The sequence below is a fragment of the Tachysurus vachellii genome, chromosome 5 (genome assembly GCF_030014155.1).
Source record: "Tachysurus vachellii isolate PV-2020 chromosome 5, HZAU_Pvac_v1, whole genome shotgun sequence".
Taxonomy (NCBI): Eukaryota; Metazoa; Chordata; class Actinopteri; order Siluriformes; family Bagridae; genus Tachysurus; species Tachysurus vachellii.
Window position 1 is genome coordinate 23,232,501 of NC_083464.1, and position 16,637 is coordinate 23,249,137.

General features: G+C 38.0%; 3 protein-coding genes across 5 annotated transcripts in view; 2 read left to right on the forward strand and 1 right to left on the reverse strand.

Moving 5' to 3' along the window:
* Positions 1-2,575, reverse strand: part of u2af2a (U2 small nuclear RNA auxiliary factor 2a) — a 6,353-nt gene extending 3,778 nt beyond the window's left edge. The window contains 4 exon segments of the mRNA XM_060870561.1: positions 1,154-1,327; positions 1,396-1,476; positions 1,478-1,593; positions 2,488-2,575. Of these exon segments, the coding sequence (XP_060726544.1) occupies positions 1,154-1,327; positions 1,396-1,476; positions 1,478-1,593; positions 2,488-2,575 (459 nt within the window).
* isoc2 (isochorismatase domain containing 2) lies at positions 2,504-6,537 on the forward strand. The gene is made up of 6 exons (XM_060870572.1): positions 2,504-2,655; positions 3,526-3,650; positions 4,557-4,769; positions 4,860-4,930; positions 5,041-5,158; positions 6,284-6,537. Coding segments are annotated over exons 1-6 (594 nt in total). The 5' UTR covers positions 2,504-2,654; the 3' UTR covers positions 6,350-6,537.
* A 357-nt stretch (positions 6,538-6,894) lies between these two features.
* foxj2 (forkhead box J2) lies at positions 6,895-16,569 on the forward strand. Of its 3 annotated transcripts, none has more exons than XM_060870569.1 (10): positions 6,895-7,205; positions 8,040-8,365; positions 8,469-8,543; positions 9,050-9,136; positions 9,227-9,337; positions 11,553-11,712; positions 12,678-12,890; positions 12,970-13,071; positions 13,209-13,577; positions 14,785-16,569. In XM_060870569.1, the coding sequence occupies exons 2-10, from the start codon at positions 8,054-8,056 to the stop codon at positions 14,892-14,894; spliced, it is 1,539 nt and encodes a 512-aa protein (XP_060726552.1). In that variant the 5' UTR covers positions 6,895-7,205; positions 8,040-8,053; the 3' UTR covers positions 14,895-16,569. The 3 variants fall into 3 exon arrangements, with proteins under 3 accessions (XP_060726552.1, XP_060726554.1, XP_060726553.1); XM_060870571.1 differs by having other exon boundaries at positions 12,982-13,071; XM_060870570.1 differs by having other exon boundaries at positions 11,556-11,712.
* The last annotated feature ends 68 nt before the right edge of the window (positions 16,570-16,637 follow it).

Genomic DNA, 16,637 nt, shown 5'->3' on the forward strand with positions numbered 1-16,637 from the left:
CTATTTGGCACCACTTTAAAACCATGCATCCTTGCTCCACCCAAAAACATTATCATTATACCAAATCATTACACTTATGTATGTCCATCCATATTTATTCTGTCTAGTCTGTGTATTTATATAGATGTATATATTCATAATGACATTCCTTTTGTACAGCTATATCTGTCATACCACTTCATACTATATCATATTTATATAAAAACCACACTATATATACCCTTATTCAGTTATATGTACATATTACTACACCTTCTGTATAACCTCATACCCTTATTTATTACACTGCCACTTGTAAATAAGCCATCTATGCACTTCTGGTTAGATGCTAACTGCATTTCATTGGCTCTGTACATGTACCTTGCACAATGACAATAAAGTTTAATCTAATCTAATTTAATCTAATCTAATCTAAACAACTAAAGCTTTAGTGCATGGAAACACAATCATTTAACATGCAGCCCCTACAGCAATGTGAAACACATAGTGATGTTTGTTCATGAACAAATCAATGCTTTCTTATAGTTCTTATTCACTGCAATGTTCTAACACATTCACTTAAATAGCACAGATGTGAAACATGTTACTGCTTTGGCAGATTTTTCCTGACTGCATTAGAGTGCAAGCTGTGAAGGAGCATGTCACTTGGTGACTTGGTGTTGAGTCTGTTAGAAAGCGGTACTGATTCTGTACGATCTGGGACATGGGATTCAGTACGAACTGCAGAAAGTAGCTGGAGAACTAGAGAAAAGTTATGTCTGTAATTTATAAATATGTAATGACTGATGAAGTCCTTACATCATTTAAATGATGACTGAAAGCTGAATACAAATCTGTTTGGTAAGGAATCAAAAGATTCTCTGGAATGGATCAAAATGACGTGTGCTAGTCATAACTGCCACAATATTTTAACATGCCTAATAAATTTAAACATTTATGAACACTGTTTAAACATTTATGAACACTGTGATAATACATGTGTATAATGAGATGAAGGTTAGTCTGGCTATTTGTGTGGACATACAGTAGTGTATGAAGCCACAGAAATGAAAGCAGCACTATTTACTATAAACTATGTGGCTTATCCTGCAAATCTGAGATTCCTAATGGGGGCACTCAAATCCCTATGCACATACAGAAATTGTATCAGAACTCGATCAGCTGAGTGAATGATAAGATGAACGCTAACTGGCACAAAAACACTTGTGTTCTCGGTCATGTCTGGTAGTGGCTGATAGTCATGTGGTGTGCGGATCTTCAGGCTCTGTCCCTGGAAGATGATGCCATTAAACGCTGTGGCCTGCTTCGTCTCATTCACCGAGCGAAACTAAAACAAAACGACTCCTTCTTTAGAGAATGTTACAAATGAACATGTTTCCATCTAGACTAAATCACCTCTAGGAAAGCAATGTTTTTGTCCTGGTTGATCTGCACAGCGAGAACTGGGTTTCCTGGAGCCAGAACTAGGCCACCCAAAACACATGTGAGCATTAAAGAACTCCATCATGGATTCCTGGAGACAAGAGACAGGAAGATTGCCTTGACATTGTGAAGCAATGAAACAGCAAGTAAAGGCAAAGGAACTGAAATGAACTGTAGCAGAGAGAACCTGACTGGTTCACTGGTTGTGTATCATATTAAACCAATACAATTTAAATGTTTAAATGAACATGTATAGTCACACCATTGTAGCAGTGTTACATGCAGTAGGCTATAAGGTAAGTAGTGATTGTTCATTTGAAGTTTACTCAAGTGGAAGAATGTAACTAATAAACTTACACCTACTAGCACTATGCATTATATTGTGAACAAGTAGATTATCTTAATATCAAAACCTTAAATTTTCTCTGGACTTAATGATAAATACATGTCTGACTGTTGGAACGACCAAAAAAAACTAGAAAACGGCATTCATGACGATTTATGGTGATTTTATTTCTTTGCCTACATTGACGCTAATGCATTAAGAGGAGGGGGTCCCCCGTACCAAGATGGCGGCTCAGTTGACGCATTCGTTCCAATGTACTGCCGTATACAATGCGACATCTAGGTGGTATATATCTATGGTAGATATCTATGAAAATCAGCAACCACACACAAGCACTTCCGGGTCAGAGAGAAAGGCGAATTTTTTTTCAAGTAAATATACTTTGACTTAGAGAGAAAATATGCATAACATTTAGTAATACATTTTATCATTAATTAAAAAAAAAAAAACAGTAAGCCACCATATGTACGTACATATGCTTATATACACATATTTATCCATATGGCCGTTCGGTCAAGGTAAAATTATTTTCTTTAAAAAAAAAAAGGCGTTAACATATGAACATATTTTCAGGCTCATCTATTGCATGTGGACGCTTTATGGCACTTGTTTATGTATTTACACACCGAAAGATGTTTATTTAGGGGTTAAATTGTGTATCCGTCTGATTTAATGCCCCAGCTGTCAATCTCAATCTTGTCGTTTGATTGGATAAGAACGCAGGCGTGACCTGAAGGCGCTGCTGCCCCGGATGTGTCCTGAAAGTGGGCAGGAAATCATGTGTTTTATCAACATGTCCGAGCTCATCCCTAAGGCTCGACAGTGGTGGTGATCTGTCCTTAATCCAGTTTTCCACGAAGCTTTGAAGATCACTGTGCATTTTAATAGTAAGTAAGTGCTTCGCCCAGGCTTTGTTTATTTTCTGAACTGTGCACTAGGGTCAAGGTGCAGGTTTAACCACAAGATCAGACATAAAAAAAAACAAAAACAACTTATGGATTGTACCAGAAACTTAACCAGAAACAAATTTCATCATGTTGCACAAGATCACAGGAATAAAGGCGAGATCCTACAAGTGTATGTGTCTATAAAGGTAAAATCTTTCTGTAAAAGTGTAAGGGTTCTAAAAAGGTCAAATGTTTGGACTTGGATCAGAGTTGAATGAAAAAAAATGATTTTATATCCATACCCCCCCCCCCCCTTCCCCCCCAAAAAAAATAAATAAAAATAAAAACACTTACTGTGCTTGAATTACAAATACAATGCAAACTAAAGCTGTCATTCATACAGATATCACATAAGATCATTTTTAATCACACCCGCCATTTAACTGCTTAAAAGACAAATGACATCTCTATAAACAAAAAACTTCTATCCTGATACTGATTTATGAGTAGGTGAAGGGACTGACAAGATGTTAATCCAAATACAAACAAATATTGCAGACCAGAAAGCAGGTTTTTTTTGGGTGAATTTTTTCAGCTATATAATAGACTTGCTTTGAAACTTTATGTATTTTTTCCTCACATTATTACCTTTAAAATTGAAATAACGGTGAAATAAACGTAAATTAAAGGTATATCTTGTCGTGTCATGCCACCTATATTTCTTCATGAATGGCATCCAGAATTTAATCGGTCTAACAGGAGTAACTATATTCGACTCGTTGCTAACGACAACAACAACAAACAATGACAGTTCTCTATCAACATGTGTCTGTCATCATGAAGTTACATGAAATATTAAATTTCTTTCAGTGGCGCACATAGGAAGGCTGTCATCCAAAAGCTCAGTGCTCTTGCTGTGTGACATGCAAGAGAAGTTCAGGCCAACAATTTTCCAGTTCTCCAATATTGTGAACAATGCAGCAAGACTTCTTCAGGTAATTTTGTCACTCAACCTGTTTTGAACATGCGTGTAGAACTTTTCACTCTAAGATTCACTAAAAAAGTGAATAATATTTCAAATTATTTACGAACATTACAACATGTGCTTTTTTTCTGGTTTACACCTTAGAAGCTAAATAACGTGAATTAAAACATCAGTTTGTAGCCAGTACCTATGAACTTTACACAGTAACAAACAACTAACTTTATATGAGGTACCCTTTAATGTATGTAATTAATTTAACATTACATGTTTAATTTCCAGCTGGTTCATTTCTTTCTTTCACTTATGAAGTTCCAGCTGAGAGTTTGGTTTGCTGGCCAACTGAATACTGACAATAACATTACTGAATAAATAAGCAATGTTAACAGATATACTTACTGCATGTTGGTGTACAGTATGTATAAATATACGGTCAAACAGGTGTCTTTACACCACTCATTTGGGTTTAGTTCGCTTAGCTAACCTGCTAAGTTAACAGATGTACGGTCACTTTTAGTTCTAGACATTGTTTAGTAGTCTTACTTTTACATTTATATTACATGTATTTCAAATTATGTTCATTTTCCTCTCATTACCCCAAAGAATAATCAGTCACAGTGAGGCGTATTGTACAGGCAGCAATGGAATTACCCCCAGGTTTTTAAAACAGAATTTATTAGCTTGTAATGAGCTGTTTGTTTATGAATATTCTACCCGTACTGCTTTCTTGAAATATTAATATTCAAAGGCAATAGGTAATTATACAAAAAATATTGTGAATATTATACATCTTTGAATAATTGCTTGCAAAAAGATAAAAGATCCACAAGAGAACCCCATATAATAATACATAGTTAATGGTGTAATAACTCTGATCCCAAGCCAGATGTTTTTCACTCATCGATTTCCTTTGTTGCAGGCTTGTCGGGTCCTGGGTATTCCCCCAATCTTGACTGAGCAGTACCCTAAAGGCTTGGGTCCAACTGTGTCTGACTTAGGTGCCGAGGATTTAAAACCCCACACCAAAACCCGCTTCTCAATGATAACAGAGAGCGTCGAGAATGAGCTTAAAAGCCTGGGGAGCCCCAAGCAGGCCATACTGTGTGGCATTGAGGCCCAAGCCTGCATTGCTGTAAACTATGCTATATTTATACGTACAATATTTGATGTATGCTTAAGGATAGACAGCAGAGTTTGAGTCCTTTTATCCAACTCTTTGCAGTGTACGACATACGATCTTCTGGATCGAGGCATGGAGGTGCACATCGTTGCAGACGCCGTCTCATCTCGGAGGTAACACAATTCACTTAGACCCCATGCATTATTATAGCTTCAATGCAGCCTTCAGTCCACTCGCATTAAACATGGATGAGCTGAAAATGTGCGTCACGCTTGCTCCTCAGTCAGACAGACCGGCTGTTTGCTCTCTCGCGTCTAAAGCAGAGTGGAGCTTTTCTCACCACCACAGAGGGTGTGATGCTACAACTTGTGCAGGATGCCAAGCACCCCAACTTTAAAGAGGTACCATATCACTACACAAAAAAAAAACAGTATGCTGTACGGTGGACTGTAAATGCAAAAACAATAACAAACCAAAGTCACAACAGCAAATTCAGAAACAAATCAACTTCCAAAAGCACCAGCCTTCTTTCGGGCTCATATTAGCAGCGTAGCATAGGTTTTGGATTAAGAATGCATAGCATGATTATAAACATCAGTAAATTCGATATCCTTAAGCTCTCCATTTTCCATGATTTCTCAGCTTGATATGTGCAGTAGCCAATCAACAACAAGCATGTGACGTCGGCCCTAGCCTTTCCATGTGACGTAATTGTTTTTACTTTTGCTGCTGTTGTTTTTAGATACTATGTTTTTGGCTTTACTGTTATGGTTTTTGGTTTGTTAATCTAATCAAATCAAATCAAATTTTATTTGTCACATACATACAGGGTACAACATGCAGTGAAATGCTTTTTGCATCTGTCCGGTATATAAGCATAAAAAAATAAATAAACAAAATGAATAAAAGGAATGCAATTTAAATAAAAAATAAACCAAAAGGAGATAGATAAATAAACTATATAAAAAACAATATAAAATATGAAAATATAAGTGGAAATATAATGTATATACATATACACAAATATACATATACATAAATGTGTATGGTTTTTAAAGATTGTCCTTAAAGTGCCCAGGTGCAGTATGGTGTGTAAATAGTGTATATGGTGTATAAAGTGGCACTGTGCTGTGCAAGTCCAGAGTTAAAGTGACAGTGACAGTCCAGCGTTAAAGTGTCAGTGCAAAAAAGCTTGCATAAAAACAGTGAAGATAGAGAGAGAGGTCCAGTATTAGATCCTGAGCGTTACCTGATTTCGACTCTGAATGGCCTAATAGATGCTTGGCCAGTATAGAACCTTGTGCGCTTATGCATCACTCATTAATATATACTCTTATTTAAATGAATTTGAATTTTATGGAGTTTAGGAACTGTAGGAAAATTAGAAACCCTTTTTGAAAAATAGAACATTGCAGAATACCTGTTCGTTAGTGAATAAGGAAGTAAGTACATATGAATGTTTGTCACATGGTTATTGATACAGCGTCTTTGCTCTTTTTGCTTTTTTTTTTTATCTCTATTTACAGATCCAGAAGCTTTTAGCTCATCCTTCTCCAGATACAGGTCTCATCAACTTCTTCAGCTCGCTGTAGCAGAAATCACACTACACCACAGAAGAAAAAGCATCAGTACCACTGGCCGTTGAATTATCATTGCATTTCTGTTCAAAGTGATTTTGTTCAGTTTTAAAACACTGATTATTTCCTTCTTTTTGACCTAGAGAATGTTTTCTGTATGCATTGTTATTCATACATAAATAAACCAAGACAGACTATACAGATCTTAGCAGTTTGGTGATGTTTTCATGGAAATAATTTGCTTTAAGAGATGGAATTATCCGAAACACAAGTACAGAAGAGTAAACAGTGTGGTTGTATGACTACCTGTACTGTGCAATCTCGGTATATGAAGAATTTCCTGAACAGCAGACGGAATGGGTTTATAAACATGTGGGCGGGGTCAGATTGTATATGGGCGTGGCCTAATACTGAAGGTGGAGTGTGTGACGTTCTGTAAAAACTGCCAGACTGACAAATTGGGTGTGGTTATGAGAGGAAGGAGGGGACAGACGGCACCCGAATAGAGGCGTGGCCATAAAAACAGGAATACTGAAGGTGGAGAGTGTGACGGGCTTCTGAGAAAGGGAGGAGAGAGAGAGAGAGAGAGAGAGAGAGAGAGAGAGAGAGAAAGAACAACTTTTCCGAGTGTATTTTTTTCACCCTCCTTTTAGTTTAAGCAAACATTACGGAGAGAGAGAGAGGATAAATAAATAAATAATAACTTGCAAGACTGTTTGGATGGAAAATGAAAGACTGATAAACCGAAAGAGGAAGAGAGAAAGAAAAGGAGAAAGGAAAATAAACACTCAGCGAACGGCTTCAGTCCTGTGTAACAGATGACGGCATTAAAAATTGACAGTGAAGCCTGTGGCCTGTTGACAGACTAGTGGTAAGTATCCCATGTCTGTCTGTCTGTCTGTTTTTATTGTTTGTTTGTTTGTTTGTTTGTCTGTCTGTCTGTCTGTCTCTCTATCTCTCTCTTACACACACACACACACACACACACACATACACACACACACACAATCTCTCTCTCTCTCTCTCTCTTACACACACACACACACACACACACACACACTCTCTCTCTCTCTCTCTCTCTCTCTCTCTCTCTCTCTCACACACACACACACACACACACACACACACACACACACACACTCTCTCTCTCTCTCTCTCTCTCTCTCTCTCTCTCTCTCTCTCACACACACACACACACACACACACACACACAATCTCTCTCTCTCTCTCTCGCTCTCTCTCTCGCTCTCTCTCTCTCTCTCACTCACTCACTCACACAATCTCTCTGTCTCTCTCACACAGACACACAATCTCTCTCGCTCTCTCTCTCTCTCTCACTCACACACACACACACACACACACACACACACACACACACAATCTCTCTCTGTCTCTCACACAGACACACAATCTCTCTCTCTCTCTCTCTCTCTCTCTCTCTCTCTCTCTTTGGTTAAGGTTCTGAAAAGGAAATAATGAAAATCTATTCACCTGTCTATACAAACATGTCCTGTGCTGACTTCTTTTGAAAACTCTAAGTTCTGTTCATCTTTTTTAAGCTGAGAATCTAGCTAAGATATCATTTAGCTCCTCAAACTTTGCAAATATTATTGTATTACTTGGATTCAGTATCGCTATCAAATCCATTTCATTATCAGGCTCAAATCAGAACCTTGCTTCATGCCTTATTCTCCCTGCATTGCAGCAACTTCCTTGACCATGACATCAGAACTGGACTCCAGTTTGACCAGCATCGACTGGCTCCCAAATCTGGGAATGAATAGTCTTCGCTCAGGGAAAGAACGAGGGGAGAGAAAGCGAGACAGAGGAAGAGAACAAGATACGCCCCCATCCATCCCAATCTCCTCCCCTCCACCAAACTCCTCCAAAGGGAAACCACCGCATAGTTATGCCACTCTCATCGCAATGGCAATTAGCTCCGCTCCAGAGAGAAAGCTGAGTCTGAATGACATCTACACATGGATCAGTGACACCTTTCCATTCTACAGCAGAGCTGGAAGAGGCTGGAAGGTACTTATATAAATAGTTTTAAATAACTATTTTCTATAGCTAGCTGCATATGTACCATAACATCTGGTGAATTTTGCAGACACATTCACTTTTTTCTTTGCAGAATTCAATTCGACATAATCTCTCCTTGAATAAATGTTTCCGGAAAGTTCCAAGACCACAAAGCGACCCTGGGAAGGTGACTTTTAAGAATCCTAGTGACATTTCAAACATTCTGACATTTAATATCCACAGACTACAGTCTCAATCAGTGCTTTCTTAACAGTGACCAACAATCTCAGGAGATGGGAGGGCTTTTTACTACCACCTAAACTGTATTTTATAATTTTTATTTTATTTTTGTTTAATTATTTATTTATTATTAAATAAAAAAAAATGTATTTTTATTTTATTTATTCTGGCCTTCATATATGTCCCTTTATCTTTCTGTATATTTAAAAAACAATTATTTCGTTGCTATTATTTCATCTTCAACTTAATGTACATTTGATCTTGCATTCGTTTGTAATTTAAAGAACAGAAATACATTAAATCAGAAAGACAGTTATCTCAAAACCACTGGTTTAAGACACTCTTCAATTCTCCGACAATTCATTCGCACTCTTATTGTTTATATCTTTCTATAATTAAATGTAAGAACATTTAAGAGTTTGTAGTAATAAATGTTTTCTTGTGTGTGTTCAGGGTTCTTATTGGACCATGGACGGACCACCTGATCAGTCTCAGTCTAGAGGTGTTAAAAGGCCTTTTCCTACAAGCGAGGATGAGACGGTAGAGTTCTCAGGCTTTAATATTTTGTGAAAACAAACTTAGGTGATGTTTTAATGGCTTAAGTAAGTAATGCATTTCCTGCTACTTCAGGAGGCTGCTGAAAATCCTCCACCCAAAATGGACAAAACACACATCAGTCAAGCGGAGCCTCACTCTTTTCCGCACGACATCAAAACTACTCTGTCTCCACCTCCATGCAAGGTACTGATCACCTGTGCTTGCAGTTTCTGCTCTTACTATCTTTATTAGGGTGTTTATAACATGATAAAGGTTAAAGTTTTACAGAGGACACATACAGGACCAGAGATGATGTACACGTGAGACAGTACGCGTAAAAAATAGCCGAATAAATAAACCGAAATAAAAAGTTATTGAATTCGCCACACCCTTCACATGTCATCTCTAAAATACAGTTCAACTCAAATCGCAGTTAAGGCTGAGCATTTGATCAGTTATTGTTTGCAGCAAAGACAAAAAGTCTGAAACTGCTCTCTGATGTTTTTTTTTTTCTCTGGTCTTCAGAATAATAGCAGAACCAGAATGTGCTTTATTGCCAGAAAATGCTCTCACACACACACAAGGAATTTTTTTTTTGGTGCAGGAGAGAAAGTGTAGAAGGAACATTACAGCGAGACATACAGTACAAAAACAATGAGACTCTGAAAATGACAAACTTTCCCTTGTAGCACTAGGAAGCAGAAGGATCCATAATACCCAGGATCCATAACAAGCAATTCTTACTTATGTGCTTAGGTTTTAAGTGTCTGTACTTGTTAAATACTGCAGTTACGTACAGGTTTAATACCTAAACCTAGCATCTTTCTAGTTAATTTCAAAAAGAAATTCATTCTTATACATTTAGATCGAATGAAATCATTTATCCTGCTTTCAGTTCTCTTACTTGCGTTGTAAGGTAAAATAATGTTTTTGTTGATTAATGTTGATATCCAGACGTGAATAAGGATTTCATTTAATTCAACTTATAACTTAATCTATTAAAAACATGTGGTCCTCACAGTGAGCGGTGAATTTGATTAGGATCAATGTCCTCAGCGCAAAAAATACGGTTAGTTTTAAAGGGACAATACTATTAATTCATTAGTAATGTCATATTCGTGTAATTAACATCGGTCTCGAACGCCATTCCAGGTGGAAATGTTGTCACGGTTGAATCAAACAGTTAGTCAGTGGTACTGGAGTTAATACAGCTCTTTATTTGATATCCATCAGAAAATTATATGGAACCTGTTTTATCAGTACGCTGGTGTAAGACTTATCAGATATTGTCAGTCAGTATAAACAAATGAATTATTTTATCACAGAAGTCTGATATGAAATGAATCAGAACACTGTTGGCTTTCAGTGTGAGATGTTTTTATCTCTGTTGGAATAACCTTACACAGAATATTAGCGGCTGAAGATAACGCCTTCAAATTTTAGATGTTTATGAACGAGCGCTTGAGGCATCTCAGAGAGCAGAAATGGGTTTAATATCAGCACTTACTCTGAGTATATACATATTTGCGTGAAGAAAAAAAACAAAACTTTTTTAATGAAAATTTGGCCCCTAGCAAGCTACGTAAATTTTTAAATTAGACACAACAAAGCCATTCAATTTTTTTTTGCCTTTTAAAAAGAATTAAGATCGCAAGGTCAGAATCATGCATAACTGAGACACACCTTTTGATTTTTTTTCAAACTTCACCTCTGCATGCATAACTCCATCCCTGAGTAGAGGATTATTATTCTAGAGTATTATTGTCTGAGATCCATATACTGCATACAAGCTTACCTCAAATTGGATTACAGCCTTTAATATGTAAGAGAAACAGATCTTAATCTGGATGTTAATGCTTTCTGAATAACAAGATCTTGGAAATCCTGCTTTTCTGGAACAAACCCAAGCACTACACATAGTTTTCTCTGGTGACATTTCCTCTCTGTTCTTTTAATAAAATTAGCCTTTGGAAAGGAAATACGTGGAATGACTCGGCTCAAGAAAAATGAAATGAAAAAAAGGTCACAGGAACAATTGATTACACAAATCACCCAAAAAAGTTTCAAAGTGAAAGAGGTGAAAAAAAAGGTGTCATTTTGTCTCCCATCTACCACATCCGTCACATTGTGTGTGTGTGTGTGTGTGTGTGTGTGTGTGTGTGTGTGTGTGTTTTAAAACCAAACTATATTCTGCTGTTAAAATAACACTTAACCGCTAAACCAAATGCTTATCTGCAGCGTTCTAGGTACGTCGGTCAGTGTCCAATGCTATGATGCTTTATTCTCTCAAGTTTACAGTAGCTTTACCTTTTGGATAAATAAAAAAAATGATGGATGATGATAAATAAAGAGCTGAGGATTTAACAGATTTTTATTCTGATTTCCAAATGAATCTGATTCTAATATTGTTGGTTTCCAGCAGCGTCCACCCCCTGCCCCGTTAACTACAGCCCCTACTGCCTCCGTCCCATCGACTGAACAGCCGCTGCGCTTCTCCTTCTCTGATCTTAACCTTCCGGACCTCTACACTTCATTTCAGTCTCTCTGTCGCTCTGTGAGAGAGAGAGTCACTTCACAGTGTGAGTAAAGTGTGAAAACTAGATCAGTCTTTTTCCTCATTTGGTTTTCATTGATTTGGCAAAAGGTGTGGTAGCTTTGTGGTTAGTGTGTTTGCTTCGCACCTTCAGGGTTGGGGGTTTGATTCCTGCCTCTGTTCTGTGTACTCAGAGTTGCCATGTTCTCCCTGTGCTTTGGGAGTTTTCACCTGTCAGTCCAAAGACGTGTTCTGTAGGTTGATTGGGATCTATAAATTGTCTGGAGTGTGTGAGTGTGTGTGATTGCACAATGTGATGGGTTAATGCCTCAGCCAAGGGTGTGTCCCACCTTGTTCCCAGAGCCCTCTGGGATAGACCCCAGGTTTCCTGCGAGAAAATGGAGGGATAATGTGGTGCAGCATTGTTAATGCATAGCTCCTGGATTAATCCCGACTTTGGGTAACTGAGTGCGGAATTTTGCTCCGTGTGGGTTTTCTCTGGGTTTTCCCACCTCACAGAAACAGTAAGCCAGTAGCCATAAGTGGATTGTCTACACTAAATTGACCTGATGACAAACCAGTGTGTGAACGTGTGTGTATGGTTGCGTGCAGTGGATTGGCATCCCAGTGAGGGTGTATTCCCACATTGTGTCTAGTGTTCCTGAGTAAAGCTCTGAATCCACCTGAACTTAGACCACAATAAATCACATATGAAATATGGATGGATGGATAAATGGAAGGAGGGAAGGAAGGAATTCATCTTAAAATTAGTCTTCCTGAAAATACTCATTATTTATCCATTGTTAAGTTACTGCCACTGGTAAAATCTGAGAGACGATGTGAAGATTTGGATTTTTAGAATATTTACAGGAAGAATATGAGTTATTTGCTATTCTGACAAATCTAATAAATTCCAGGGGGGGTGTTTATTTTTGTATCTGTACACAGATTTGTTCTTAATAAGTGAATTAAGGATTCTAGATAGTGAGAATAACGTTTTCTTTCTTGCAGCGGATGCTGCGAGTCTGCTTGGTATTCCGGGTGATATTGCACCGCTCCACACACCAACGCTGCCACCTCTGTCACCAAACCCCTGCCCCAGCACTAATCAACCTACACACATGATCACTAGTGTAAACACCGGTACCAGCCTCACCCCTAACCCGAACCCGAGTTTCCTACCTAACCAAAACGCTGAGCCTGATCGACTGCTCCACAACAACGGTAAAGCCCACCAAATTCATGTTTGCATATTCGTTTCTTAAAAGTCAATAAAACATGTTTTTTTTTTTTTTTTTGTCAGTTGTTCCTGCAGACTGGTTCAGTAATGCTGAGTCTTTAAGAGAGAGCTTCAGAATTGCTAGCAGTTTGGACTGGTCTAATATAGACCTCAGCAATCACCCTGGTCAGTTGATGGTAGCGTTATACATTTTTTTATAAGATTGTATTGATTTGCATTGGATGCCCAATGACGCCTGAGAATGAATGAATGATTTGCATTGTGTTGATGTACTATTAGACACAATTCCTTTTGTGTTTCAGACCTGGTAGCGAGCATGCGTCAGGCAGAACTCTGTGATTGGGCGCTGGATCCGGTTGTCTTCACCTCGCTGTGTGATTCGCTCAACCGTTTTTTTACTCACAGGGGCATCGTTGGCTCTGTGTCTGGCAGCTCGTCCTCTCTGCACCAGATAGCTTCACCTCTTACCAACATGCCACCGGGCTCTCATCCAACTCTGTCGCATTTAACACAGCCCTCTCCACTCAGCTTACCTCCCCAGCTCCCGCACTGTAGCGGTGCTCCGTCTGTTCAGAGCCAAAGGAAAACTTTAACACCTCAAAGCCACAGCCAGAATTCCCAGAGGAGCCTCGAAGGCCAGCCAGCTGCTAGCCAGCCTCTGCCTTCCAATGGTAAGTCTATGGAATCAGCTAGAGATGTGATCATGTCTGTGAGGTTTAAAAACCTGTACACTTGCTTATTCACACTGAGCAAAGGCTCATTGAAACTAGACAGCTGAAAATTAAATAAAGACCATATGAAGTTTTTCCCATTATCAGCTGCCCAGATTCAGCATACCTGACTGTGTTGGAACCTGATGTGGTCTTCTTCCTCAAGTTGTGGTCTGAGATGTTTTCTGCTCACCACAGATGTACAGTGGTTTATTTGAATTGATTGAAACCTTTCTGTCTGTTGAGGCAAATTTGAGATGCTTTTCTGCTCACCATGGTTGTAATGAGTGTTTACTTACCTTACTGTAGCCTTCCAGTTAGGTTTAGCCCCAATGTCAGCTCTCATTGGACTCCCAGGAGATCAGCTTCAGGATTTTTAGATATTTAGACCACCAACAACCATGCCATGGTTTAAGCCACTGAGATTTTTCCTCCATACTGAAGTTTAATGTGAACGTCGCCTGAACCCGTATCTATTGGTTGATTGACTGATTAGATAATTGCACAAATGTGCAGGGGTAACAGTTGTTCCTATTAACATTTTCGGTTAAATGTATTATTTACAGTCTTCAACAGGATCCTTCTATAACTGTCCTCAACCTTACAGGGGCGTCACTAAACATTTATTGTATAGGTTGAGATCATTTTGAAACCGGCAAAACAAAAGCATAAAAATAAATAAAAATAAATGAATAAAAAACAAAATTAATAAAATAGATAAATTAATTCAAAAAATAATAAAATAAATAATAAATAAGAATGTTTAAAAAACAAACACAAAATATCTCTGTATCGGCTTCTCTTCTTCTTAAAATTTATTTTTGCCTGTTTTGTAGGACCCAGTAATCCTGGAGTTAGTGTCACTGCTAGTTTATGGGGCACTGTATGCAAAGTCGTTTAGTTGGTGAAAATGTCTCTTTAAACAAGCAATAGAATGTTATCATAAACAAGCTGCTAAAAAAGAATGAACCAATCATTTTATGGTCATCATGGTAACAGGAATTATTGTGATGTTTTCTCTACACTTGGGTGTTTTTGTCTCATTTTCACATATTTTAACAGAATTTTACACATTGGATCTTACAGAGGCTTTGAATGTCGGCGTAAGATCGTCGGAGTCTCTGCTTTTCAAGCCGAGTCTAACGTTGCTCTTTTCTCTCGTCTGTAGCTATTCCAGCACAGCCTTTGACACCTCGACATCGACCCCCAATGAAGCAGCTCCACAGCAACAGTGAAGAGATTCAGGATGATTTTGATTGGGATTCACTGATTGCCTGAACATTCGATGAATCTTGTGGATTTTGTGGAACAATTTGAAATACTGCAGAGCTTTATTTATCAAGATGAGCACGTTTGTTTGAAACCTGAAAATATAAAATTCAAGTATTTGTATAAGTAGCGGCTCTTCTATATGTCTATCCACGTGCTGTAAAAAAAATCTTTATTCGAAAGTGCATTGTAAATTCTGTTGAAATACTAACGGCCAACAATAGAAAAAATCTGTCAGATATATAACCGATGTTCCAGTGAGCTGCTCACGTTTCCACGTCTTGCCCTTTTAGCAGCATTGAGTTATTGTTGCACCTAGTGGTCAAAAATGGGAACTACACCAAACGCTAATGGGAGGCCCACAGGGGAAGGCATTACACTGCTCCATGCTCACGGAAGTAGCAGCAGACAGAATAGTAAAAATAGACTTATTAATAAACTTACATATAAACTAAACTTATATAAATAGACTTACACCAAAATTTAGTTTGTACACCAAATTAATAAAAGAAAGAATTTTTATTTAATAATTGAAATTAAATAAAATACTGACCAGCTGGCAAAATCTTATTTTGGAGCAAGTTTTTGTCCTTCATCAATTCCCTGTTCAGGGTCGCAAAACACCGGCTCATCAGATCCATACATTTTTTGATTCGGCACAGGTTTTATACCAGATGCCCTTCCTGACGCAACCCACCCGATTTATTCTAATTTAGCCCGTAACGTGGCAGTGAGAGCATGAGATCCTGCCTCTGAACCGCCAGGTGTCTTGTTTGGCTTTTTACTTCAAGTAATAAATCTAATCACTTTCTGCAAACAAAGGCAAAGTGTAAGTACTGACAGAGTGTTGAGGGGAAGAAGGAAGAAAAAAAGTTTCCATGCTGCTAGACAGTAAGCTGGACTAGATGCTGTTGGATCTGTTATTATAGCAGCTATTATTGTGTTACTTTCTAACATAAGATGAGGTTGTATCGCTGCACATTAATGTACAGTATCTATGGTCATGAGCTGCTGGTGGTTATATGCTGCTACTCTCTAGCAGTAGTAGTAGAGTTGGTGTGTTTTGCCCACATCATTGTCAGGACACAATTTCATGTTGGCCTGCTAACCTGGATGCCTTTAAATACTTTACAGTGAGGTGAACAGTTCTTACTACTCACAAAATAGGAATACTGATCATTTTAGGTCATTAGGGTGCAAGACATGAAATGCTGTCTACAGTTCTATGGATTTGGCAAATGTTTTCCTGCCCTTTTCATCCATTAAATAATTATACAATAAATCGAGAAACTATTGATCACCTACAATATAAAGATCTTTTTATCTGTTCCTGTTTCCACCGAAAAAACTCCATTAAAATAACTGAAATGAAAACATCCTTAGTTACTATTCATCAGCTAACTTGTTACTGATGTTGGCTTTCGCTATTTTAACTAGTGATACATTTTTTATTACACTTGAAAGTGCTTTTGTATGTTAATGCTTTTTTTTTATATAGCTAAGCTCAATACATGTAAATCTCTTGAGTCTAACAGGTGACCTGGGGCTCCTTCAATGTATTGTGACTGAATATTGTGTGAGAAAACAGTTCGATGTTTTCAGTTCTCTTCGATTATTTTAGCACTTCCTTCGCAAATGTTAACTTCCTGAACTTTACCTAAATAAATCAGGTACAATTTTCTAAGCCTTGCATCGGAATAAAAAGCACCGCTCAAAAAATTATTTGAAATGTCTAAGAAATTCTGGTCCTGA

Bases quoted from the DNA above. Each gene is read 5' to 3' on its own strand.
- isoc2 (XM_060870572.1), top strand. The intron at 4,770-4,859 runs GTAAACTATGCT...AACTCTTTGCAG, and splicing joins AGGCCCAAGCCTGCATTGCT to TGTACGACATACGATCTTCT. The intron at 5,159-6,283 runs GTACCATATCAC...CTCTATTTACAG, and splicing joins AGCACCCCAACTTTAAAGAG to ATCCAGAAGCTTTTAGCTCA.
- foxj2 (XM_060870569.1), top strand. From the start codon at position 8,054: ATGACATCAGAACTGGACTCCAGTTTGACCAGCATCGACTGGCTCCCA. The intron at 9,338-11,552 runs GTACTGATCACC...GTTGGTTTCCAG, and splicing joins TGTCTCCACCTCCATGCAAG to CAGCGTCCACCCCCTGCCCC. The intron at 13,072-13,208 runs GTCAGTTGATGG...TTTGTGTTTCAG, and splicing joins AGACCTCAGCAATCACCCTG to ACCTGGTAGCGAGCATGCGT.